A 27,629-nucleotide genomic window follows, 5' to 3' on the forward strand; every position below is an offset into this window, starting at 1 on the left:
AAGTGAATGACATGTCTATTAGGACTTGACCTTGACCGCCCAATAGTGCTGAGTTCCCATTTCTAAAGTCCCCCCATGTCCATTTACAGATGAAACACAGTGGAGCGTATGGCTTGACACTAAACAGAGCACGTAACCATGACACCGACACTGTGACATCACGGATCTTGTCGTCACTTTAATTGTGCACTCGCTTGTCCACAGATGCAAGCGCACAAGTTATGTTTGTTTGTGTGACACATAGTAATCATCCATTAGGTGCAATACCTTAATGTCACTTGCCTCCTTGCCAGTAGCCCGGCTGTGAAACCCGAGTCGGGGGAGAGCCAAATTTAGCCCCCCTACCTCCCACCATCACCACACACACACCGGGGACCGCAGAGGCACATCGGACCCTGTACACGAGAGGTGGTCCCGCTAGCTGCCGTACGGACCAATAAAGAAAGGCCGCTTCTTCCTTTTTGGGCTCATTCCCGAGGCGAAACTGAAAGGCCAAAACACAAGAAAAGAAGGAAGTTTGGACGAGAAGCTCACTTGAAGGCGAGTGTGTGTTCTGTTGGGATTATTAGTTCACATTTTGATCAGGAACTATTTAGTATTTAGTGTCAGGTATGGGGTGGGAGAAAACTAGCACTCAGCATTGGCACAGATGTGGCTACTATTCAGTTGTGTTTTTTAAAATGTGCTGTAAGGCTGCAGCTAGCGATTATTTTAATAGTCGATTAACCTGGCAATTAATCAGTGAATGGGACAAAACTTTTAGTTGACATCTTTTTATTCCTTTTTTTTAGATTGATGGGACAGAAAATGCAAATCAAATTGGTTTGTAACATGTCAATGTCATAAATGACAACGTGTCACAAAAGTAAAAAAATATTAGCGTAACCTAGCCCACCCATGTTCTTCTGCTGATTACTAAAGAATGAAAAATATGACAAAATTATGTTTGTGTATTATCCCTTCCTTTTAAATTGTGATACATTTCCATGGAATGTGTTCTTCTCCTGCGCAATACAAATTGATCCCATTTAATATCCTTCACCAAAGGCCTGGCAGGCTTCGTGTGGTGTCGTGTGAAAGTTTCCGCATTCAAATTTAATGCTGTCCTCCACCTTGTGGCTGCTGACTTTGCATTCTGCCTTCATAAACATGCTCTACACTTTATCTTTCATGGGATGTTCACCGTCAGCCCTGCCCCCTTCCTCTGGCTTGGCCCATCGTCCGGGCGGGCGTCGAGGTGCCTGCGGCACGGCCTCGGCGGGTTTAAAAATAAAAGCAGCTGCTCCTCGGGACGCCATCAGGCACCCGAGCACGTAGCGATACGTACATGGTTGTTTCGTAACACCCCACACGTTCAAAAGGTTGCCAAAAAGGCTCTGTGAAATATATATAGGCCTGGGCCATGTTTTAAGTAACGTCTTCATGTATAAAGACAGTACGGTACTGGTCGATAAATCACGGAACCCAACGTCTGGTTTGGTGTTTTGCAGGATGCAGGACGGGAGTTGGAACCAGCCACTACTCCCAATCTCTGTGCTGCTCAAAGACTCTGTGGAAGGTGTAGCCGCCACCCTGGAGGGGGATGCCGCCCTCTCGGCTGACCTGGACACTGGCGACGGGGACTTCGCCGACCTCACTGCCTTCCTGAGCGCCGATGAGATCAACCGCAGCCTGGACCTGGCCAGGGAGGCTTTTGAGGAAACAGTGGAGGATCAGCACCTGGACCATCAACAAACCCCCTCGCAGGACAATCAAGTTGTCCAGGAAGCTAAAGCCTCTAGCACGGATGACACCAGCCCACCTCTTAGTCAGACTGATGTGTCCTCATCTGAGAAGGTGGGCCGGCTCAAGGCGGGCCCGCCGGTTTACAAGCAGGATAAACCTCGGCTACTCCACGAAAGCTTGGAGTTTAACGACCGCGTGTCTTCGGCCTCGGAGTTCTGCAGCCGCGCCGCGACCTTCATTGAGGAGCTGTCTTCCATCTTTAAAGGTTCCTCTCAGCAAGAGCACGGGGCGGAAGCGGAGTCGTCAAGCCCGGATAGTGGATATCTGTCACCTGGGAACCAGCGGCCGGGCCCTCGGGGGGCTCAAGCCGTGCCCGCCGCCTCTTGCCAAACAGAGGAGACGCAGCAAGCGGGCCCTCCGGAGGGAGCGCCGGCCGCTCCCGAGCGCCAACACGCTGGGACGGCCCCGTCCGCATCGGGACCTTTGTCACCGCCGTGCTTTGTGCAGAAGTTGAAGAGTCAGGAGGTGGCCGAGGGCAGCCCCATTCGTCTGGAATGCAGAGTCAGCGGAACCCCGCCGCCACTCATCAGGTAAACACACACCAGTTTAGTTTACTATTTGGCAAGGATAATACGATTCTCTGCGTGAGTCTCTGGGTGTGAGCTGTGGCCAACATCAGCTTCTGTGTGAAAGCGCTGATTGCGCTCGCTGTGTTGACGGTTCCCCACTATTTGGCAAGCAGTTGAATGTGACTTCGATGTTTGGGGGGGTCAGTATTTGGCAAGTGGTTGAATGTGGCTTCACTATTTGGCATGAAGTAAAGCAATACAGCTACATGCGTGTTCATTATTTGGCAGAAAGCAAAACAGTACGGTGTATTGTAAGTGTGGGGTCATTATTTGGCAAGTTGTATAATTCAACTCTATGAAAGTCTGTCAGTGCCAAACAAATACAAGAATACATTATATTATTATTTTGCTAAATTTGCAGGTGTACCCATTGACCTCCCAATTTAGTGACATCAGAATGTGCTAGTGAGCGTTCGCAGACTGTCTTGACAGCAGCCAAGCAAATGTGCAGGTATCAGTGACACAGTCCAGACTGATCGCTGTGCTGTCGATAAGGCCCAGCCAAAAAGTGCTCGTGTCCACGGGCTCGCTTGACTTTCACTTTCTCTATAACACGGTACAGTAATGTCAGTACCAGATCCAGTTGAGGCAGGGACACGTCTAATTTATGTCTGGATATTATTCCATTTGAGAGGACACACACACTCATACAAGTAAAACCATTCACTTAACAAAAACAACTTAGGTATTCACAGCATGCTAAAAATACACTTTGGTCTTTTTTCCAGACGTGTCAAACATACACACACGCAAACACTCCCACACACTATTTTTCTCTCGAGAGCTCAGCTGTCAATTGGACTGCACGTCTGTAGAGTGACCGCTAGAGGGCAGCATATTACTATGAGTTCGTGTGTCTGATGCAATTTCTTTCAACAAATGATATCTTCAGGGTGGTTTTATCTCACTTTTCTTGTATGAAAGAAGTTTCTAAAGAGGCTCTTCGGATTTCAGCCTTCATTTTGTCGGCCACAGTTTATCTCCTTTTGCTAGAGTCAAGAATACCTTCATTAATATCTAGAAAATCCAGTTTGCTCAATAGTAGTGCACTCTGGTGAAGGGAGTCCGTCATCATCTCGGCCTCGACTCCCCATCGAAGCGAGAATGACCTTTTGAACAATTGCTTCCGAGAAATGCCACTGGTGCTCGATCCCTAAACGATGCTGCGCGTCAGTGGCTTTAATTAGCTTTTGAAAACCAAAAGACTCGTTTATTTCTTCATCCCCACATTTGCTTTCACGCAGACAAGCGCCATGTGTTGTTACTGTACGAGCAGATGGCCCCAAGCAGTGAGAAGTGGAACAAGTCGAATGAAGTCATAGCAGGTGACCGGCTGCTGACTCATGACGCAGCCCCTTTGTAATGCTGACTCTTTTAACGACTGCGAGACTTCACTTGAACTCCTCCTCATGTCTGCAGGAGGAAACACGAGAAATTTGTTCCTTTATAAAAAGAGGAAATCAGAGCACTCCCTGATGTCACTTTGCCTTTGACGTCCAAGTAGTGAGTGGGCGCTTCCATGGGAGACAGTTTTAATTAGGGCCAGACTGATCTGGATTTAGATATTTGGCAGAAAACTATTCCGATAACTGTTTATTTCAAACAAAATACTGCATATGAGTAAATTATCATGAGGGGTCGGTGTGATTGCTTTCGCTTTTGTCAGTTTGCACGGGTGGAGAATCCGGCGAGATTTCGCAAGAGGATGTGAGCCTGTCACTTTGACGTATTGTTTGCGTCTCACCATCACGATAACTGATGTGTGTAAAGATATCGGGAGTAAAAAAAACGCAATAGCTCAGATGCTCACCCATTGCTATTTCTCGCTGGCATGTCAACAGCGGTCTCCCCCAAGGTCGCCTGGAGACAGGGTGTGAAGTTTCACCCAACAAGGTGAGACTTCTACACCCCCTCCTCCAACCAGTGAGGTTGTTATTGCATACTATCCCAGAATCCCCTCTAATCCGTCGCTTGACAACAATCCGATCGTGGGCATCATAGTGACACGAAACACTTTGAGGCTGAGCCTCGTAAACTTGAAAGAAGCCTTTGTGAGCGCTAATTGTGACCGCGGGATGACAAAACATAATGAAAAGCAAGTCTGAGCCTTTAATGCGTTCAGCAACCACTCGCTGGAAGCCACATGACAGTTGAAGCGCGGAGAGGGCCACAGAAATCTTGGGAACTTGGCCAGCGTGACGTCATGGCTTTTGTACCGTTGCGTTATCTCGGTTTGGCTCGACTCGGCTTCGCATCTGCTCGCCCTCACCTGTTCCGTAACTTGACGTCCATTCGGCTTACAGTAATGGGCCCTTTGTTGGCTTCTTGGAGTCTTTTCCTGGATGTGCCAGGAGGCAGCGTTTGATGTGGAGCTGCATTCATTTTGTCTTTTGTGTCTCGACATCTTTAATACAGCCGTAAAAAAACAAATGTCGGGTCTGTGCATGTTTTATGAGCAGATGAGGCAGAAGTGCAGTTGTTTAAACGCTCCACATTGACAGTCCGAAGTTTCATTAAATACAAAAAGAACGTTCTCAGAGGGTCCTCCAAGTCCCCGCATCACCGTGACCACAAATCGATTAGCTGTTTGATTATCGTTTCCCAAGACGTTAGCATGCGGGCGCCTTCAGCCAGCTGCAGGCGCTCCATGTCAACAAGATGGATGAGCGCGGTCACGGAAACCGTCCGAACGTCCAACAAATTGATTGTGTTTGCCCAAGCGAAGCGGTAAATTGGAGCAGGCCCGCTGCTTTTCGGCCAACTGTTGATCCCGGTCGGGAATGGGTCCGGAAACATTTGTAAGATGGCTTCCACCGCATTCGTATGCGAAGTCTTGGGACTAACATGTTGACTGCCGTCCGGCTTGTATTCAATCAATACAATGACCTTTGCCGCCTGTCTTATTTTTAGCCGCTCAAGTTGCTACACAGCTTCACAGATGAAGTGTGGCCCCTCCTAGTAACAAGTTCCACAAATAATCTCACTCTGGGGGGTCTCCCCTGAGCAAAATAGAAGGCCCCCCCCCACCCTCCCCAGCAGTTGTGTGTGAATGGATGTAATCTTCTACAGACAGAAAGCGAGCGAGAAAGCAGCACACTAACCACCAAAACTATTTTCTGCGTGCTGACGGAGGAACATTCACTTTTAAACGAGCTTTTGGGATCACTCTCTGCTCAAGTGCTCGTGCGTGTGCAGAAGCAACAAGGCTGCAGCCATCTGTCCTCCCGTTGCCAGGTGCCGCCCCTCCAAAGTGGTCGCTTTAGCTGGGGCCTGATCCCGGCCGGCAGCTATTTCGGTGGCATCCATAAGAGGACTGTCTCCTTATGCCATGCGGGATTTGACAAATTTGCAGGACAGATGAGGAGGAAGGATGGGCTTCCCTGTTTTTTTAGGCTGTTGCAAACTGATAAGTGGAACAAAATGGATGGATGCATTTAGATTTGTATAATTGCATATATTTGGAATATTTGTCAAATATTTTATTAATTTTTTAAAAAATATTTGTGAATTCATTGAACATTCATTTTCTTTTTTTCAGTACTTTTGTGTTGTAAATCATTTTAATTTTGATTTTAAATCTTATTTTACATTGCTTCAGCTTGCATTAGCTCAAGTGCACCAAATGGTTCATCCAAAAACAAGCAAACATACTAATGATTAACAAATTTAATGTCTCACAAGATTTTGCTGGCTCGTGAACACCAAATCCAATTCATTTTCCCCCTCCAGACCAATTTCCAAAATTGGAAAGATTCCGTTTGATTTTGTTCATGTCTATTCTGGCAACCCTTCTTTCATCTGGTGTGGAATTTGGCGACTCGGGGTGAGGCGGGTCGGGGTGGGGGGGCTCCCACGCCCGCCCTCCTCACCCAGTAAATCCGGGCATGTGTCACTCTCACTGTGTTTGCGTGTGTTTGTGTATGTGTGGTTGCGAGGCTGTGAAGTTGACGACAAGAACAGGGAGCGGCACTGCACGGCTCAGCACAATATTTCACATTTGTGAGTATTTGATTAGACATATTGATTATGTATTGGCACCTTCAATAATAAAAAGGCATCATTGCCATTCAGGTGAATGATGGAATGAGAAACGATCATGTTTGGCTTGAATGAAACACTAAGGCCTGTTTTCATGTTTAAAGGCAAACGTTAAATTTGCTTGTTAAATCCAAGTTCGCAAGTTAAATGTCTGTTTATTTGGTGACAAGCGTGTGCTCATGTGTAGATCAGCTGTTGCACGTCCCTCTCTATTTTAGTGGTGTGTGTGTAATGCTCACACACATACATTGTAGCCGAGTATACCTTGACGTTTGACTTTCAAATTGCAGACTAACGATTTATTATTTTTGCCAGATTGTAAGGATTATTGGTTCACTCCTTGAATTTCCCCACGAATAATGCGTGAATCGTCGAGTCTCGGTCGCTGACTCCGATTTAGGGCCTTTCTATCCTCGTCATACCCCAGCTGTCCACCGAGTCCAGAATATTTCGCCTGACCCTTCGCTGCATGCATCTTGTCTGTCATGAAATGTCTTCTTCTGTTTTACTGTGCCGCATTCCTGCGTTTATCATCTCTGGCCGGCCTCCGCTTTGACGCACAAGTTGCGATTGTCCCTATTACAATAATTACAGACAGTGCGGAAAAATCTGTGATGAATTACAGAGACACAAATGTTTCCTTCTTTGTTGGTATTTGAGCAAGGTTTTGGAAACAAATGACAGTTTTGGATCTGTTGTCACAAGTTTGGTACATTCGAATCCATCTGTTTGATGACTAAAGATGGTAGACTGCTACATTAGCTTAGCATGTTAGCCGCCATTTGCTTGTCATGTGTGATCAAAAGGTGCCGAAGCTGGTTTGAAAAGTTTAAAGGATCTGCATTATCTCTTTGACAAAACGGACCATGGAGTAAAGACATATGTTAATGCTATGTTGAATACTTTTTTTTTTTTTAGAATGTTTGACCTCACATTAGCACGTAATTTTCTTGTTTACAGTGAAACATTGTTTGTTGTGATTAATTCATTCCAGAAAGTCTGACTAAAGCAGAACGGTCCAACATTCAAAGCAGTATCTCTAAACCTTTGTTGTCCAACGTTTGGCACTTGGAACTTTCTTTCAAATTATGTAAAAAGGGTTCAACACAGGGCAAGCGTATTGCTCAATGCATGCTTTTATTAACAACTCGAGAGCAACAACAGGACAAGGACATCCTGTCACAAATCAGGCCTTTAAAATAAAAGCATTCTTACAATGTGCTTGTTTATTGATTGCGATTGTTAATAAGCCGCCCCGTGGTCCAATTACATGAAACCATTATGCTGTAAGCTTTTATTAGGAAAGTCTTGATGTGCTGGCGAGGTCTTTTGCCTGGTTAATAACGACTTGCTATACCAACTGTTGAACCCTAAAAATTAATGTCCATCGATTTTGGAATTTTTGGGGTTCTTTTGCGTAAAAAACAGAACAATCATCTGCCTTCTGTCAGAAGAGTCTCTCTCTCTCTCTCTCTCTCTCTCACACGCTCTCTTGTGCTCACTCTCTTCGGACGTCTCTATTGTAGTTTGTAATTAAGTCTAAAGAGCAGCTCTGCTGGTCCAAGTGCACTTTTCTTGAACTCGTGCCGTTCGCCGAGCTTTGCAACGTTGGAGCCACAACAGACAAACACGTATAAGGACGTCCTCTTCGCCTCCCCCTTTTTTTTTGCATCCTACATCAATTATGAGACGTGTGTTTGCTCGTGATCGCTCTCCCACGCTTCCTGTCCAGATCGCATCGCCACCATCTGGCATGGGACACTTTTTAAGGTTTGCGGTGAAACGCGAGAAAGCCGCTCCAGCAGATTTTCCGTCAGCGGCGGAAAAACTAAAAACAGGGCGAACGCAGGCCAAGGTGGCTCTTTGCACGCACTCGGACGGCCGGTACATGAAAACGTATTTCAGTTAGGGCAAACTTTTTTTTGGTCCCCTAATGGTTGGTATGTTGCCTGTGTGCCTGCTTGTTGGCAGGAAGGTGGATGAGCAGGATGGCACACATGTTGGGTGTGTGTGTCACCAATGTGGAGGTGAATGACCCTTCACTCAGCATGTCTTGAATAATAGCTCTGGGAATTGCATTTGTGTGCAGAGGAAATGGGTGGTAAGGCTACACCGAGGCCAAGAAAAGAATCTCCACCTTTACATTCACGCCCCCTCCCTTCCTCTTCAAATGAGGCTTTTTTTTTTTGGGGGGGGGGATGGTTTACTGCCGCACGCCATACGGAAATAAACGATAACATCTGTTTCTCGCCGACATTGGCTGAGTAATTATGTGCGATGATGCCGGACCATTAAAGTTGATTCATCCGGGACGTTATTGTTGGCTGCTTTGGGACATTTTAGTCGTCGACTCTTCGGCCTGATCAGTTTTGCCGACTAGCTAGTCGCATTCTCAAAATTGACAGCGTGCTTTTGCACAATATTACTTGTCTTATTAGTCTTCTGTCAACAATGTTTTGTGACACTTAGATCACCTCGCGAATAGGTGAGTTTTTAGCAGTAAGCTGTTAGTTTCTCTTGAACGATTCTCACTCGATCACGTTCCCAAACAAAATCGGAATTTTTTTTTTTTTTTCATGGTATGTCGCCTGTTAAAGTACTTTCTATCCCTCCTCTTAACAGGTCTGCTCTCTATTGTGTTAATGTGCTAAAATGAGAGCGTTGGCCAAGTCTAAGCACTTCCTGTCGCGATAAGACGGCGCAACACACCCGGCCGGGTTTTGCTCCACCTGTCATCATCATTTCCACAATTTTTCCTCTCTTGCCACCGCCGTTTGACTAATTCTCTACGGGCACTTTCTCCCACTCACGCTGTCATGTGTCAATTCTTGCTGAATGCCGCTATGCGTGTACCGTCTCTTTAAATAACCCAGATTTTGGTCTCAAACGCAAACGCCACCTTCTGTAGCATAAATCAACTTTAGGTAAGGTTAGAGAGAACAGGGCGGAAAGGGCGAACCTCCTTCCCATAAATGTGTTCCGGCCTCGGGCTTGGCTAGTGTTCGCCACTTGACTCTCAGACGGGCGTGGGCAGGTGTGTGTGTGTGTTTGTGTGTGTGTGTTTATGTGAAGGCTGCGAATGAGTCGTTATTAGACCAGCAGGCCTCTATATCACAAAATAAATGATTATTCTTTCTTTTTTTTTAAATGTTTTTATTCCAAACCAACAGTTAAATGTGCACTTAAAATGTCCTGCTCGTGCAGGTGGTTCTGTGAGGGTCGCGAGCTGCACAACTCCCCCGACATCCACATCTTGCGAGATGGCGATCTGCACACGCTGGTGATTGCCGAGGCGTTTGAGGACGACACGGGCCGCTACAGCTGCGTGGCCTCCAACAGCCTCGGGGCGGACAATACCTCGGCTGAGGTTTACATTGAAGGTCACTCACCGCCTTATTTTGCGTGTCGCCATTCTTCCTCTTTTTTAAAATTATTTAAAGCATATTTGGGCATGAGTAGCTTGCTTAATAGATGGAGTAAATAACTATCAAAACACCAATCAAACTTTGTTCTAAATCTCGTTTCAGGAGCGTCTTCCTCAGACTCGGACGGAGAAAGTTCGCCGTCAAAGTCCAGATCAGCCAGCAGCATGCCCGTGTACGTCTTTATTTATGCTTCATCATTTGCTGACCTTGCCATCAAGTTTAAAAGTAAACATGATTCACATGGTCTTTTAGACTACAGAAGAAAACAACGACCATGTCCCTGACCATACGCTCGTCGTCCCCCAAAACTCCGGAGGTGCTGCCTCATCGCACCACGCTGGTCCAGTCACTGTCGCAGCCTCTGCCACGGGTGAAGATCCAGTCGTGCTGTGTTACAATACGACAATTCGGAGCCACGTCCTCAAAATGTTCTTGTTTGCGTTTGGTCCTCTTAGACGCAGAGCCCGGTGTCGTCACTGTATGGCGGCGATGGCTCGGGTCCGCCTACATTCTCAAAAGTAAGTGACCCAAATTTTTCTCACTTGTCAAAATGAATCTACTTTTTAAAGACACGCTTTGTTGTTGTTTTCAGATGCTGCAGGACACTCAGGCCTCCGAAGGTCAGGTGGTGGTTCTGGAGTGCAGGGTGCGTGGGGCCCCGCCTCTCCAGGTTAAGTGGTATCGCCAAGGCGAGCAGATCCTGGACTCCCCGGATTTTCGAATTCTCCAGAAAAGTATGTAACTTTAACTTTTAAAGCTAATGCTAATAATAATTTTATGCTAATCATCAAATTAGATCATCTTTTGCACAATCAGAACGTAGCAATTGTTATATAAATTTGCTCTGTGTCTTACTACCTGGCCAATCAAAATGATTGATTTTCTTTTTCTCCTCTGTATGAAAAATACACAAGAGCCCCGATCCGCGGCGGAGTCAGGTATGTTCTATGATCATCTTTCTGACTTCACAATCTCCAACGGTGTTGTCAGAGGACGCAAACACTCTGAATTCAGGTGTTTGCTGTTCAGACTATGACTCACCTGCACGGACGCTTGTTTTGACTCACCGGTGTGCAAACGACATAGAAACTGCCGTCCTCCCCTTGCACGTCTCATGCGTCTGTCATGTCTCATTTACAAACGGATAGCGTGTCAGCATTGGAGTCGGTGTCTCGTTTCCACTTTACTGCTTTAGCCCCGAGGCTACGTTTACTCGCCGCATGTTCAAATGATGCAACCGATCCAAAGAGTCACGGTGAAAGATTTGCACTTTGGAAAAAAGGGAGATTAACCAGAGTCAAACTAAAAATCTAAACTCAATTCTCAAACAGTATTAGGCAGGTACAAAAGGAAGGAAGGAAGGAAGGAAGGAAGGAAGGAAGGAAGGAAGGAAGGAAGGAAGGAAGGAAGGAAGGAAGGCAGGCAGGCAGGAAGGCAGGCAGGCAGGCAGGCAGGCAGGCAGGCAGGCAGGCAGGCAGGCAGGCAGGCAGGCAGGCAGGCAGGCAGGCAGGCAGGCAGGCAGGCAGGCAGGCAGGCAGGAAGGCAGGAAGGCAGGAAGGCAGGAAGGCAGGAAGGCAGGAAGGCAGGAAGGCAGGAAGGAAGGAAGGAAGGAAGGAAGGAAGGAAGGAAAGAGGAGGCAAAGAAGGAATACAGAAAAATATATTTTGTTGGTTTTCAAAGTTAATGAAAGTAAATTGAGAAAATCGGATGACCTAACAATCCCTGTGGGACCCCACAGCACACATTACTTGTATCCACACTACATTTCTTCCAGTTGTCTAATATTCTAAATATTAAGATACTGTTTATTTTTTTCTTCCTCAGATGAGATCTGTACCCTGGTGATTGCCGAGGCCTTTCCGGAAGACGGAGGCTTGTTCTGTTGCACCGCCTCCAACCCGTATGGTTCAGTCAACAGTTCCGCCCAACTAACTGTAACAGCAGGTGTGTCAAATATTTTATTTCAATTGGGATCGGACTCAGGATCAAGACAGAGATTGGAATTAGGATTGGAATCAGTGTTAATCTTGACATCAGAATCTGCATCAGATTGAGAGCAGTATCAGTATTACAATCAGAATCAAGTTTAAAAGTAACATTAGAACCATGTCCAGATGAAATTGGGATCATGACTGAGATCAGAATTGGGATCATAAACTTTGGAACCTTTGGGAAATTTTCCACCCCTTTGAAACCTCAAGTGTACCTGATGTTAGGGTTCATTTCGTGCCAAAGTGAGTGCATCACACAGTCAGATGGGGGAGGACTGACTAAACAGGAAGTGCCTGAATTTGAGTGGGGGCTGCTTGAGATGAGACGATACACAGACACTGACTTAGATGAAAGCCAGAGTGAGGGGGGGATAAATAAAATATTCCCATTCTCCCTGATGTTTATTTCCCCTCAGGAGCCGAGGACTCCTCCTCCAGTAACGGCATGTCTGGAGATAGTTCTGCACTGGATGGGGTGTCCTTCCCCCCACCGCCCCCGCCCACTGAGATCAGCCTGCTGGAACTGCCACCCAAGATGCCGCCTCAGGAAGTGGCGCTGTGGCGCCCGGAGGCCGAGGGAAGGCCCGAGGAGATGAGCGGCATGCCCAACGGCCAACCCACCTCTCCGCCATTTCCATCTGCGGTACCCGCACCACCCCCTCCCCCTCCGCCGCGATCTGACCACTCTGCTATCCGAGTCCCATCGGACTCACCTCCCAACCCTGGAAAGCTGTCGCCCGCCCCGCCACTTCCCACCAAGCCCAAACCTAAACTGTGAGTACCTGCCCCCGCCGCCTGTTTGTAGGAAGAGAGGGGGCGTGCTGAACCGTAATCATAACCGCCGCCAGGGAGGCGCCGCTGGGAGACTTGATCGCGGTGTGAAAGGGTTAAAAAAGGAAAGCGGGGAATCCCGTAAACAAAAGCATTCCGCTGCCATGACAATATGCCAGCTGCCGCCTGTACGCGCATTTACAGCAGAGTCGTGTTTCGGCATTTGAATTTGCAGACTTCACGTTCGAGTGTCTAATTACATTGGTCATGATTACGTGACTCGGAAGCAAAGTTACTGTGGTTAACAAAAATGAATAATAATGCATAAAACTGAACCTGATTTTGTTGCTTTTTTGAAACTGGTTCTGATTCTAATCTTGATCTTGTGTGCTTACCCTGATTTATTCAATTATGATTCAAAACTTTCTCAAAAATTCTCCTCAGAATTGTAATCCTGATTCTGATCCTGATTTTGGTCGCAGTTTTAATGCTGCAACTTGCACTGATTCTGATGTTAATTTTACTCTTCATTCAGGTCTTCACTCTGACGTGATCCAGATCTCAATCTTGAGCCTGTTTTCAGATCCTACATTTGATGATTAAGTTCTTAACCTTAACTCTGATAGATCTTCATTCTTCACTTTATTTAAGGATTAACTTCAAACATGTTATTGATATATGGTGCCGATTAATTTGTCTCTTTGCAAATAGCAACATTTGCAAACACGAACCAATTAGCTGAGCTGATGTCGTGTTACCGATGCGTTTTTGGCTGCCAAGCATTGGTGGAATATCTCCGCCGTGACTCACAGCGTGTTTGTGGAAGTGGAAGTAATGAACTCTCTAATGAAGTCTTAACAATGGCTCCTCGCTGAGGTGTTGTTTGTGGTTTTGTATGCTAAAGCAGCAGCATGTGTGCTTGGGATGTGGTTTCTTCAGCCAGCAAAAGTGAGAGTGGCTCCCGTTCCTAAAGGAAGACAAGAGAAAGAGGCCCGAAAAAAAAGGGGGGTGCAGAATGAGAATGGAGAAAAATCATATCATGGCCTCTTATGTTGAGAGATGGGCAGTCCTTAAATGGACATGGAAGGCCTGTCATTGGCTGAGACGCAAGGCCAACTCGCCACGCTATTGGCCACTCAGGCGAGAATGACCTGCATGGAATGGAGAAAGTTTCCAAAAAAGGAAGAGAGCTGTCGGAGCTGACCTTACTCACAGGACGGAGAAGGGGGAGCAGTTTAAGGGGGTGGGGGGTGCACAGAATGATGGAAGCGGGTCACAGAAGACCTCAGTGGACTCGTGAGTTGACAGAATGGAAACTAAACAGCAGACAGCAGACGCCGTGGTACCCCGGAAAGAACATTCCGGTTTGCTGAACACGGAGCACCACACACACGCACACACACATCAGTCAAGGCAATCGCTCAAGTGAACTGAACTGAAATGATGACAACAACTTTTTTGTTTCTCATCTTCTGATCTTAATGCGACACTCTTGATCACAATCTGGATTTGATCCTGGCTCTAATTCTGGTCCTTATTCTGACATTAATTTGTTAATGTCAATCTGAATCCCAACCAGATTCAAATGCTGGTTCTGATTCTATATACCGATTCTGATTATGAATGTTAATCATGATACATGTCCAAAATCTGATCTCAGTTTAGATTCTGGTCCTGCTTTATATTCCAATCTGTACCGAACCTGGTTTCAATTCAGGTATCAATCCTTGTCTTGATCTCCTTATAGACCCTGAAACTCATCTTGTTAGTATGTTATGTTAGCTGCTCGTCTGCTAATCGAGGATATTTTACACTTTGCCCACTGTAGTGAGTCAACAATGACAATGACTCAGAGATCCTGGCCTCATGTCACTTTGACCCCGGGCCCCCTGCCCCAATACACACTCACACCGACATCCACTTGGCCCCCCATTTCCATCGACATCCATCCACACTGATTCATCAACAGACTGGAACACATTCAACGTGTGGGTGGATTACACCCCAAAATAGAAATGAGTCATTCCCCAAAGTATTGTTGTTTTGGAGTGACCCTTTTAACTGATTTATAATTGTTATGACAGTGACACTCACATGTCTGTGTGTGATTAGAGAATCTCTCCTCTGCTCTGTTGTGATAGCGGAGGATGCGATGTGGTATGCTTTGGATCCCAATTTTTTTTTCTTCCCACAGGTAGATAGAACTTGAAGCATTTGCTCTCTTTGTCATGTGACTGGAGGACATGGCAGGGAAGCTGTTTTACTCTGAAAGTTCTTTTATTGTGAAGGCTAAGGGAGGAGGAGGCCCTTGTTGGCAGACAGCCTGACTCATGCAAAGGGCGGGAGGGCCAGCAAGTGAGGGAGGGAGTCGGAGCGCGTCTGTCAGCGTCTGGGCCGCCGAGCGTTCCCTATATAGGTCGCTGCTACCTGACAGGGCCGCAGACGTCTGCACGCTCCTGCACGGAAAGGACGCCAAGCGCTCAAAAGGTAAAAAGCATCTCAAGCGTTTGCTTTGGACTGAAAGTTGCCGGTCAAGTTGTTCGACAGACTCTGCGCCTTGATTTGGACTTTTGGAATAGTTTTCCTGAGTTTGTGTGTTTGGGATTAGACTAAGGTAGCGTCTTGCTTTGTTTGCTTTTCTTGTCATGACAAACTCTTTGAAGTGCGTCTTTCTCTTTCACCTCCTCCTGCTGCTGCTAATCCAATTTGATGGAGATGCTGTGGCGTTGTGATATGAAAAAGAATGCGTCCGGCATTCCTTGTGTGATCGAGGGAGAGAGGAGGAGGATGGATGAAGTGGCAGAAGGATAGTGGTGGACGTGTAATGTGAGACGCCAAGGGAAGAAAAAGCCTCTCTTGTGCTGCCTTTGAAAGGAAAACAGTCTGGTTCTATTTTGTGCGCGTGTATGTGTGTGTGTGTGTGTGTGCAATTAAAGGCTGCGGAGAGCCAGGAGGCGGGTTTGAAGGGAACGGGTGGGGGGTGGGGGGGGGGGTCCTTTGGAAATGGGCCTTGTTGGAGAAAGTCTTTTCCAAGTCAGCTGACAAAAGCAGACAAAGTGAGGAATCAACTTTATTTGTTTGCTGCTTTACAAACGTGTGACATGTTGAGTGTCCCGTGTTTTTGGGGGGGGGGGGGGGGGGGCAACGGTCAGCCAGGATTTTCCCAGAACATTCCTATCAGCAGAAATGTTGCCAAAGCTGTCGGTGAGGGTTTGAACTCCCTCTTTCAACTGAGTTATGACTTAATTACATAAGCGTTCCTATAAAAACTTTTTAAAAAAAGTAAAAGTTGCAGCAGTTATTTTCGGGGTCAGGATTGAGGCAAGGAACCATATTTGGGAACTTTAGCAGGGCTAGCTAAAGGGGGGGGGGGGTTATGAAATATTAGAAGCCTTTAGTATTAATTTTATTATGGGCTTGTGGATATTGTATTTTCATTCATCCAGCTCATTCCCTTCTTTAGGCCTTGAATCAATCAACTATATTTTTTCTATTTTATAACGTTATCATACTTTGTATTGCTTGCAACACTACAAAAGGATATATTTGTTGTTATTTTTCTGACGCACACAATGTTGACGGATGTGATGGTTGTCGGTGTTGAGAAATGATGACGCGTTTTTTGTCTGAGGGCCGAATCAGCTGGTGTAGCACTTTGGTGTCGCCTGACTCACCTTCAGGAGTCTGTTGTTAGTCAACATTCACATTTCCTATGGCCCCTGAATGTGGCGCTTGTCTCGCCTGGCTGGCCTTGTTTGCAAACATTCAGGAACGGCCTCATTAGCGGCCATGCATGCTTATCACCCCCCCCCCCCCCCCCCCCCCCAACATTTCCTGTCATCAGCTGGCTTGTAAAATGAGGCAGCCAGCTGCGGCCATGCAGCTGCAGCCATGCAGCGGCGGCGGTGGCTATTTATACTGAAAGCAGAGCGAGACCGAAATGCGGTGTCACAACTGGAATGAGGAGCAGGGAGAGGGCAGCGCCTTCAAAGTCACTTGCCCGTCCCGAGAGCGCAAACACAGCTGCGTTGTCAAGGCGACGGAGGAACACTTCCCTCTTTTAGTCGGGCCTCGGGATGTTTGAGGAGCGGCGAGCATTATAGTCACACACGGCAGCTTTGTCTTGTGTCACAGATCTGGGGATGAAATCTTATTTATTAAATTTGACAATATTTTATCAATATTGTTTTACTTTAATACTTTTAACATATGATGCGTTATGTGGTAGTCATAATGTGGTATTCTTGGATAGATGGACGAATAGATTATTTAAGGTCTGGAACGTCGGGAGAGGAGAAAAAAGTTTCCTCTCTGCTGGTGCTAGAACGTTCACAGTCGAGCACAGCCAAAAAAGGAAATCAAGCTGCTGCAGAACGCCCGCCAGCTGCCAAACTATTCCAGTAAAAGAACTCTTTTGCTCTTTGGGGAATGCAAGGAGCAAATGCATCTTATCCACGCTGGACTGACGTGAGCGTGTGGTGATTTTGAAAAAAATAAAAATAAAAATACGATGTAGGATTGTTGGGAAAATAATTTTCAGGGTTGCATGATTTTGTGATTGTGATTGTTGGACATCTGGAAAAGATTGAGGGGGGGCACTTGAGCTCACCCCTCCGGGGACTTTAGATTATCTTTACCTCTGGGATGTGCCTTGGATTCAACAGGCACTTTCAAAGTTCCAACATTAAACTGACCTACATTCATGTTTTTTGCAGATTTTTTTTGGGGGGTGTTCAGTGACTGTTGGAACCGTCGCTTGGCTTGCTGGTTATTCACGATTAAACAGAATAAAGAGACTAGAAATAATTCACAGTAAAAAAAAAAAAAAAAACTATTCACACGTTTTGGCTCCTTTGACTAGTTTTAATGATGACTGCCAACATGGACAATAGAAATAAACAAAAACTAGAACTACACAACATGTGTTCCCCTTTTAAGCAATGCAGATTTCAACACAGTAGGGCATCACAACAGGCATCAATAGCCACAAGCATATATTCTTTATCCCCTGCAAAGAGTGACAAATACAACTGCAAAGAGTGGCTCCATGTACAGTACGTCGTTCAATTATAAAGTTAGATTTTTCATCACATTTGGGCAGTTTAATGTCATGGTCTGTGTCTGACTTGTATGAAGGAAAGTCAGCATGGTGCTGATATATTATCAGCCCACCGCTGTCCACAAAACGTGTTGACAATGCACAGAGGAGATAAGTGTCGCATCAGCGCTTCCTGTTGTTTGCCACTCGTGTGTCGCTGCTGATACTGAAGTGTGTGTGTGTGTGTTTTGCACCCAGATGGCGAACCTTTGCGTGGTTTCTCCTGAGGTGCGGTCGTCAGCGTAGTTGAGATTGACCCGTGGGATGTGATTGCAATCGAAGCGAACGCGTACATGACAACAAGGTGGAAGTGTCAAAACCATCCAAAGTGATTTTGCTTCCGTTGCTGATACTCGTTGAAATAATGTTGTCTGGCTACTCTTGAGAAGATGCGATAGCAGCACATTTCCATCTTTTTTTTGTTTTAATCTAGTTTATTTTATGGCAATGGGTGAGATGACCCATGTTGTTTTGTATCATTTTTTTCCGAATCCATACTGTGCCCCCCTTACATGAGCTTAGTCTTCCCCCTCTTCTTCTGTGGAAGCAGGACGTTGTAAAATGTGACCCGGCGGAATCCTGTTATGATAACAAAACAGAAAGTGAAAGAAAATTCTGATTGTTGTTGTTTGAATGCAGGAACGCATCGCAACTGAAGCAGCTTCAAGAGCAGATTCTATTGGAGCAGCAGGAAGCTGCCCTCTGGCAACAGCACAATCAGGAAGTCCCGCCTCCGCCGCAGGAAGCGCTCCCATCCGACTCGCCATCCCCGCCCCTCCCTCCTCCTCCCTCCTTCCAGGAGCTGGAGAGCAGCACCGCCATGCAGGCCAGCACCTTCAACTACGCGCGGCCCAAGCAGTTCATCGCCGCCCAGAACCCCGGCGGGGTCGGCGGCGGGTACGCCGCCCATTCCTCAGGCTCCTCGGGCTCCAGCCTGTCATCCCCCCTTTCCCCTCCCAGCTCACATAAAGCTTTCAGCAAGATGACCACACCGCCGTTCTCCAAGGGCATGGACTCGCCCGGCTCACCCTCCTTCCCACCACCGCCGCCGCCCTTCTTTGTGTCCGCCAACCTGCCTTCGCCGTCGGGCGGTGCCCAGGAATTCCCTCCGCCACCGCCGCCACCTCCTCCCCCGCCGCCTCCTCCACCCGCATGCGTGTCCCCCGCCTTCTCGGACACGTCCTCGCCTTTTTCCTCCGTCCCGCCGTCCCCGGCTTCCAGCTTTCTGTCCTCGATGTTGCCGGCCACGTCCACCATGCCGGCTAGCCCCACGGTCAACGCGTTGGGCCTCCCCAAAGGAAACGGCACTGTGTGAGTTCCCAAATTCAATTTTAGTGATGCAGTCACAACTGGGGCTTGGTTTGACTCGCTGGAAATTACTTTTTTTTTTTAAGTGGCAGCTAGAAATGCTAACTGCAAAGAGATGGTGCAATAATGTACATTTGTGTACATTAAGCCTTGGACTATTTTTTCCCTCTAAATTCAACATGTCAGTAAATTTTCATCAGTTCACTTCCCTCCCTTCATCTTGGCATTCCTGCTTTCGACTGTCAGAGATAAGACGACCACTGAGGAATGTCAGAGCTGGACAAGGGCTGATAAACACTAGCAAGGGGGCAGATAGAATGTTCGGACTAAGAAAAGTCAAAGTAAAACTACTCATCCTTTGCTCAAGCATAATTTTCATTATATAAAATAATCACATATAATTTTACAACTTAAAGTGTTTACTACAAATCTATTTATTTGTATTTAGTGGAATTTATTTTTGTATTTGAATTTTAAAAAGAGCGTTTGTGTTTGTGTTGGAGCAGCAAAGCCTTCCCCAAGAAGTCGCCGGCCACCCGCACGCCTCGCATGGCTTCCGACTCGGACATTCAGGGCTCTAAGGACGCTGTTATTCAAGACCTGGAGAGGAAGTTGCGCTTTAAGGAAGAACGTGTCAGCAACGGGCAGCAGGTGTGTGTGCCCCCCCCCATCTGCAAAGCCTCCTTAACACACAGCTCCTAACAGTGTTCAACTAGGTGTGTGTGTGTGTGCGCAGCGCTACTCACACACTAACCCGCGCTGACATGCATCCATGCTTGCAGAAGCTAACCTACGAGGAGAAGATGGCTCGTAGGCTGCTGGGCGCTGACAACGTCGCCACCGTCTTAAAGGCGCAGGACTCCGAGGAGGAGCCCACCACGCAGGTATTCATACACAGAGGTCGGGGCCCCGAAGGACCTTTCCACTCCAAATATTTTCCATTCCTGTTCTTGTCCCAATACTTTTGCACAATTCATAACAGCATACCAGTTGTTGAACTTCTTCAGAGTAAATTTCCCAATGTTCTTCCAGTTCCGCTAGCTGTCCCAATACTTTTGCACACCATATAATTGTATACTTGAAGTGGTTTTATAGGCTTCACCTCGATGTTTTCATCCAGATACACTTCCTGTGTGTGGCCCAATACTTTTGCACGACAGATTGCGCATGTGCTTTTCAATCTGACCATTGAAGAGGTGTGTGAACTCTGGACAAGTGGGTGTGCGTGCAAGCGTGTATAAAGTATAAACATTGAAAAGTAGAACATCAACCTCCCTCAAGTGGCATGTTGATGCAGAGAGTGTCGCCTCCACCGAGTGTGTCTTGTGAACACACACACAGCCTCCATTTTGTGCATTCGGGGCAACACCGTTCAATGGAAGCATTCAGTAGGGTCAAAGTGGAAGTTCAAAATAGAATTTCTAGCCAGGGTTGGGATTCAAGTCAAGAGGGTCGCTTCCATCCTTCCTTCCTTCCTTCCTTCCTTCCTTCCTTCCTTCCTTCCTTCCTTCCTTCCTTCCTTCCTTCCTTCCTTCCTTCCTTCCTTCCTGCTTCTTTGGCGCCAAGCATGCTCACCGCTTTGCTTGATGGGAAGTCGTGGTGCATTTTGAGGTCCGTACACGGCCACTACGTCAGTATGGCGCTAATATGTTTGTTTGTTTTTCTCATGCGTGTGTGTCAGGAGTACAAAGTGTCCAGCTTCGAGCAGCGCCTGATCAGCGAGATTGAGTTCCGGTTAGAGCGCTCGCCCGTCGAGGAGTCGGACGACGACGTGCAGCACGACGAGGAACACGTGCCCGGCAACGGGGCCCCGCCCTCCTTTCAAAACAAGCTCAAACACTACAAAGTGTTTGAGGGCATGCCCGTCACCTTCACCTGCAAGGTGCATGGGGACCCCAAACCAAAGGTGAGCGTGAGCCTTTTGTGACTCCACCTGGACGTTGACAAATTGAAGAGACACTCCTCATGTATCATATTAGCATTTGTTGGCTGTACATGATGAGATGCATGTTGCAGGTGTACTGGTTCAAAGATGGCAAGCAGATCTCCAAGCGCAGCGAGCACTATCGCATCGGTCGCACCGCCGACGGCACGTGCACGCTGCACACGGCTGCCGCCTCCCTCGATGACGACGGCAACTACACCATCATGGCCGGAAACCCTGAGGTGCCAAAATGACTAAATCATACATTTTCAGTATTTGACCTACACCAAGCATGTCAAGTTCACTGACAACACTTGACTGAGGTGTGAATGTGCGCTTTCTTAAAAAGAAAATAACCTACAATCAATATATAAATAAATAAAACGTGCTCTCCCTATGTCACGGAGTTGTTGGTTGGTGTCTCACCATCATAAACGGGGTGGATGTTTGTCTAGTAGCGCCTCCTGGTGACTTATGCTTGTATTACACAAAGGGCCGGGTGAGCTGCACGGGCAGGATGATGGTGCAGGCAGTCAACCAGCGAGGTCGCAGCCAGCGCTCGACACCGGGACACATGCGCAGGTGAGAGACAAAACACACACACGCACACACACACACACGTGTCAGGGCCTGCAGCGGCTTGCGGGCTTGCGTCACACTTCTTTTGTGGACCCGTTGTGCTAATGAGAGGGCACGTTTGTTTTGTTTTCCTCCTTCTTCACTAAAGTGGTTGGTGACAGAATGAAGATGAGGAAGAAATGTAGTTAAAAAGTTGAAAGAAGTCATAATAATAAATCAAATAAAATCAAGTATATCAGGTAAAATTTCAAAGTACAATATGAACCAAAGAAATAATAGAGAATACAGCTCTATGTCAATAAAATATTTATTTATTCATTGAATGATTCTTTTCATCGACATCCAGGCCAAGGTCGCGTTCCCGAGATAGTGGTGACGAGAACGACAACATCCAGGAGCGCCATTTTCGCCCGCACTTCCTCCAGGCACCCGGCGACCTCATCGTGCAGGAGGGACGACTGTGTCGCATGGACTGCAAGGTGAGACATTTTAATCATAAAAACAAAATCTTATTTGAGTCTTAACTCAACTAGTCTTCGCACTATTGGGGTAATTCTTAGTTTCTTTCACTTGTTTTTGTTTGTTTTCCACTCGCATGTGGTCTCCCTGTCTCGCCTTCAGGGATTTTTTTAGGAAAATGTCAGAAGATAATAAAACACAAAGTCTTCCTGCTGTGATTCCAGCCCAGTGTCTGAATGTCAGCGCTATTTATAGCACACATTTATTTATTTCCATGCCGCGCCAAGGCTGCCAAAACTTTCCAGAGAAAATTCCAGATGGCAGAAACTCAGCCAGTCTCACACACACACACTCAGGTTTAGAATGCTAATTTTCAATAGCCTGTGTTTCATTAAGCTAGCAGGCTTCTGTTTTTAAATGGTTTAAAAATGTTTTAAATACGACTTTAATTCTTTTTTTTTTATATGTGCCGGTTTGAAACCCACAGTTTTACTTTTTATTTGGTTTTGAAATGTTTTTCTCATGGCATCATGATGTATGAGTCACTACCCTTTGCACTCTCGTGAAGATACATGCAGGCTCAAAAGTGGTGTCTTGATTGCAGGTGAGCGGGCTGCCCACCCCAGACCTGGTGTGGCAGCTCAACGGTCAGACCATCCGGCCTGACTCAGCCCACAAGATGCTGGTGCGCGAGAACGGCGTTCACTCGTTGGTCATAGAGCCCGTGGGCGCCCGCGATGCCGGCATCTATACGTGCATCGCCAGCAACCGCGCCGGGCAAAACTCTTTCAATCTCGAGCTCATCGTTGCAGGTAAGATTGCTTTCTGTAGGCATAAAAAGCAGGATTGAAGAGGGAGGATACGACGTTCATAATCTTCAGCAAAACTAGGTTGAAGTATTTGTCTATCTTCTTAGCCAAATGGACAATATCACATTAGTGTGGCCATCTGGTGGTCAACTGTGGAATTACACCCAAAAGAAACAGCACTAATGTGGTTTCTTTTACATGTCGCCTGTGCAGCTAAAGAGCTGCACAAACCTCCGTCGTTCACGGAGAAGCTCCAGAACACCACTGTGGCCGAGGGGCACCCTGTCCGCCTGGAATGCCGCGTCAGCGGTGTCCCCTACCCGCAAATATTCTGGAAACGTGAGAATGAATCACTCACGCACAACACGGACAGAATCAGGTGAGCGGGCGCCCCGGAAAGAAAAATAAAGAAATAAATTTCTTCTAAGTCTGTGTTGTTTGCTGTTTTTTTTTTGGGGGGGTGACAGTATGCACCAGGACAACTCTGGCTACCTGTGCATGATCATCCAGCCTGCCTATAAGGAGGATGCCGGTTGGTACACAGTGTCGGCCAAGAGCGAGGCGGGCATCGTCTCCAGCACCGCCCGCCTTGACGTGCTTGGTGAGAAACAAACAAAAAAACAGCACAAACAAGACCAAGGTTGTTCAAGGGATTCATCATAAGTTTGAATTCTAAAGTAGGAAAATTTACAAAGTTGTATTTCACAAGGAACTGAATTATTAGTATATTAATCATAATTCTTCTAGAAACAAATCATAATATCACAAGGAAAAGTTTTAATTGAATTAAAAAGTCAAAATAGTCCTAATATGCTGTTGTCTTGTGTCCTGAAATGTGCTGACTCTATCTGTCCCCCCCCAATCTTCATGGGTGTGGCCAGGTCAGTGGCAGCACCCGGCGAGCGCACGTAAGGCCAAACCGCTGCGACCATCCAGCAGCCGCTACGCCGCCCTGACAGAGCGTGGCGTGGACGTCAAGGCGGCCTTCTTCCCCGACTGCAGCCCTCTGCCTCCAGGATCCCTCGTGGAGAGCGATGACCTGTAGGGGACGCCCATCCGTCCCTGTCCACACCTTCATGCTTTTTTTTTTTTCTTCAAAGTGACTGGCAAGTGCAAGATGGAGAAGGCGAGAAAGCAAGCTAGTGAGGCCGGGCCTTAAAGGAACAGTACCAGAAAGTTGTGTGTCGGTTTTGGTTGTTGAAGAAGGGACTGTTGTTTTTTTTCAGTGCGACGTGAACGCTTTTCAGTGTCACAAATTGTTCAGTTTATTTTTGTATTTAAAAAAGAGACTATTTCCATAGCCAACATTTTAAATTATATAATTCATCTATATCACAACACTTTTTTTGCATGTGATCGTGAACACTCGCGTGTGTACACAATGCCAAACATCATTTTTTGTTTTTCCTGTCATAATCGCATCAGGATTAGTAGTAATTCATCATGAAGCGTGTTTTCCATGCCCACCCGTGCCTGTATACGGATTTATCTTCGCCGATTAGTTCATGAACCTTGCAAATAAAGATTCTTATGACAGCTCTCACTTTCTGTATAAAACACACAAGTCTGTTGTATAAGTGTATAAAATATTGATCTAAAATATCTTTACCAGAATTATAACTACGTGAATGTGTTCAAAAACTGGTGTTTACCTAGAAAAGTGAAAGCGTCATTACGTAGAGCCGTGTCATGTAGGTCACTCAGTTGACCGGTAGGTGTCGCCAGTATGTGTTCATAAGGCTATTTCAGGAGGAAGTACTCATCAGTTTTCAGGTGTAATTATTCAGCCTTTGGATTTATTTTCAATTAAATGGTCATAATTATGACTATCCCTAAGTTGGTTCTTGGCGTAAAGTGCTTTTCCTTGAGGTAAGTGTTGTCAGCGTTGAAAGAAAAGGCGCGTTCATTCGCCTCATTTACAGTCGCCTTGGAAGTTGGCAGCCAAAACCACCTTGTTTCCCCTGGCTTGCGTGGGACTGTACGCGGTGGCTGCCGCGGGTGCCGTGACTCTGAGGAGGCTTTTGTAGCGCTGGGCCTCACGGCGGTAACGATCGCGCTCCTCCTCCAAGCTCTTGATGGCAACAGCCAGTCCATGCGTGGGCTCGCCACTGCCGTCTATGTTGGATTTGCCACGGCCCAAGCCCAGTACCAGGCCTCGGTCTGAACCACACAGTATGTCAACTCGTTGATTACGCAAAACTTCTTGAATATATATTTTTTTTATACTTTTGCCCCCCATTTCTCCCATATTGCTAATGTACATTAAGAAGTTACCATTAGCCATGATCCTGTCCACTTTTTCTTGCAGTGCGCTCTTCTCTGCCTCCAAGAAGGTGAGCAGTCCCTCCAGTTGCTCATTGCGTCCTCTGGCCTCTGCCAGCTGCTCCCGAAGACGACTTTGCTCGCAAACTTCCTGACCGGTAAAAGATGTCGCACAGCACATGAAAAAGGCAGGTTTATATCTGTCTGGTGTATACCCAGGAAAACCTTTTGGTGGCTGGGGGATGTGCGTACGGGACCCTAGAACATTCATGGTTTGTCTGCATTCTAGGACCGTGCACACCGATGGACAATTTAGAGACTTGCATGTTTTGGGAATGTGCGAGGAGGCCAGAGGATATGCAAGCTCCAGATGAATGTCTAAGCCCAGATTTGAACATTGAACCTCATCACTGTGAAATTCATTTACTGTCCACATATGCACAGCGCTGCCCATGAAGCAAAATAACATATAGACTCTCCAAACCATCACCTACTGCTTTTATTTTGCTAAGGTTCCCCTCCAAGTCCTGGATGACTTCCTGCTGACTCAAGATGACGTCCTTGGAGGCGGACAGCTTCCTGTAGGCCATGTTGAGCACACGCTCCTTCACCGCCACCATCTGAGCCACTGTGCCATCCTTTCGCGCCAGCTCCCGATGCGCCTCCTCGTTGCGGGAAGCCAGCTCGGCCGCCTCATCGCTCTGTGTCTGCCGCAACTCCTCCAGTTTCTGCTCCAGCACCCGCTTGGCCTCCTCAGCCTCTGCCAACTGTGGCACACGCACGGTTCTAGAGATGCCCGGATGACACCCGTGGATGCCACTCATTCGCTTACTTGTCTGGTGATGTCTTCGATGTGCCCGTGAGAGAAGTCCAGCTCTGATTTGAGTGTGAACACCTCTTCCTGTGGTTCAACCAGCCTACAAGTGATCAAAGTGACATCAACAGTAAACCCTGGACAAGGTGCCAATAACCATTCACCTACCTGTAAAATCTTCCAAAAATATAACAAAAATGATTATGAAAATATGAGGATGACCCATACTTGATGAAACAACAAACCTTCCAGATAAATCTTCATCACCACCAAGATGGGGCAGTCTTACATCAACAGTCTGTGTAGACTGGTCAACCAAATAAATTCTGATGTTTTTATCACCTGAACGCAAAAAAACAAGTTATAGAAGTTCTATGCGCAGAAGATAAAGAATAGATGCTGGTGAGTATTGTCATTTGTCTTTCTACATGTGTTGCTTCACTGTGTGTGTCCAAATATCCATTACTGAAACACAGCAACATTGATGCTAATTTTATTAGCCAGTCTATTTTGCATGGTAGTAGATTTAGTTGTCAATGCCATATGGTAACATCTGACCTGTACGATGGTCGCCCGAGTCCAGTTGACGAGCCAGCACTGTCCTGTACGGTGGCTCAGATGAGACATATGTGTGATAGTATCGTTCAGGCTTTCCCGCTGACAGTTTAGCATCGCGAAGGCTAACTGTGGTATGCACCAGATCGCTGCAAGCCATACAGATTATCCACTTCAGTGTTATTTATTTAGTGTTCAGCATTTTTTTCATTAATCTATAATACCATTTTTTTTTCTACAACAATCCGAACAATAAAATGTTCATTGTCTGTCCCAGTACTGATAACTTTGACAAGGCTAACAAACTAATGAGATGATGAAGATCAACAAGCGTCTCACCTGAAGAGTTTAGCAACCAGTGGCACTGAGTCAATTCCAAAATGGTGTCGGTAGCCCAGCTGGTCCAGACGCTTCCTGAGGTGGCTCCTGGTCTTGTCAATGCTGCTATCCATGGTTCTGATCCGAAACCATAGGCCTGTTGAAACTATTTCCACTTCATAGCTGTCCTGTAAATGGTGACCAAAGGATGTCACTCCCAAACACATAGGTGCAAAGACATGCTCTTTATGACTAACATCAAAGTTCCAAACACTGAAGTCACCACACATCCGATTGTACCTTCTGGCTAATGTGTTTCTAAATCTGCACAGTAAATTTCCCAAATGTTTCTCATAAATCAAAACTGTTTAAACCCCAAAACGTGTGCAGGTTAGAAGCTAGTTTAATCCCTCAAAATATATATATAAAGTTTCAATTATATTGCCTTTTAATCCCCCGAAATGTTGCTGGTTAAAGTGTGAATACTGTTATTCCCCTGACAGTTGCGAAAATTAAAGTTCTCTGAGTTTGGGGGACACATTTGACACATTCAATATGGCGAACGTGCTGCCGTATCGTAGGAATGCACGGATGCGAATCGGTCACGTGACTCACACGTCACTCGCTATCCTGATGTGCCGCTCGCTTTAGACGCCAGGGGGCCACGTTGAGTTTATTTTGATTTGACCTCTCCGATGTAATAAATCCAAAGCACGTTAAGAGCCAAAGGTCTTATTTGACATAAAAGTAAAAAGGGTTACTTTCATCCGTTTAATTGAAATCTAACTTCTCTGTGAATTTTTAGTTTCACTTTTAATCACAAATGGAATGCCAACTGCGTAACAGCATGAAAATATAGCTGCTGGCTGTCCTCTATTCTCATTTATGTCAGGGTATAAAAAATCCTGTGACATTCCATTACGA

General features: G+C 46.5%; 2 protein-coding genes and 1 long non-coding RNA gene across 7 annotated transcripts; 2 read left to right on the forward strand and 1 right to left on the reverse strand.

The window, feature by feature from the left end:
- The first annotated feature begins 1,491 nt into the window (after positions 1–1,491).
- On the forward strand, positions 1,492–24,299 carry palld (palladin, cytoskeletal associated protein). Of its 5 annotated transcripts, none has more exons than XM_049726487.2 (20): positions 1,492–2,315; positions 9,597–9,772; positions 9,920–9,989; positions 10,070–10,187; positions 10,273–10,335; positions 10,410–10,551; positions 10,732–10,755; positions 11,642–11,761; positions 12,225–12,582; positions 18,317–18,988; positions 19,492–19,636; positions 19,768–19,869; positions 20,667–20,891; positions 21,002–21,151; positions 21,403–21,491; positions 21,835–21,967; positions 22,552–22,759; positions 22,970–23,135; positions 23,224–23,357; positions 23,638–24,299. In XM_049726487.2, the coding sequence occupies exons 1-20, from the start codon at positions 1,492–1,494 to the stop codon at positions 23,799–23,801; spliced, it is 4,083 nt and encodes a 1,360-aa protein (XP_049582444.2). In that variant the 3' UTR covers positions 23,802–24,299. The 5 variants fall into 5 exon arrangements, with proteins under 5 accessions (XP_049582444.2, XP_049582449.2, XP_049582466.2 ...); XM_049726492.2 differs by having other exon boundaries at positions 19,771–19,869; XM_049726519.2 differs by lacking the exon at positions 1,492–2,315 and adding an exon at positions 6,268–6,353.
- Positions 24,116–27,185, reverse strand: LOC125972736 (centrosomal protein of 135 kDa-like). Its single transcript, XM_049726699.2, has 7 exons — positions 26,727–27,185; positions 26,391–26,536; positions 26,078–26,174; positions 25,851–25,935; positions 25,513–25,785; positions 25,031–25,169; positions 24,116–24,916 (listed from the first exon to the last, which is right to left on the reverse strand). Exons 1-7 carry the CDS (start codon positions 26,993–26,995, stop codon positions 24,669–24,671), a joined length of 1,257 nt encoding a protein of 418 aa, XP_049582656.1. The 5' UTR covers positions 26,996–27,185; the 3' UTR covers positions 24,116–24,668.
- Positions 25,068–26,656, forward strand: LOC137840681 (uncharacterized). Its single transcript, XR_011087581.1, has 2 exons — positions 25,068–25,206; positions 25,308–26,656. It is a non-coding gene; the product is annotated as an uncharacterized lncRNA (long non-coding RNA).
- Positions 27,186–27,629: the final 444 nt, after the last annotated feature.

The sequence above is a fragment of the Syngnathus scovelli genome, chromosome 10 (assembly GCF_024217435.2).
Source record: "Syngnathus scovelli strain Florida chromosome 10, RoL_Ssco_1.2, whole genome shotgun sequence".
In the NCBI taxonomy this organism is placed as follows: Eukaryota; Metazoa; Chordata; class Actinopteri; order Syngnathiformes; family Syngnathidae; genus Syngnathus; species Syngnathus scovelli.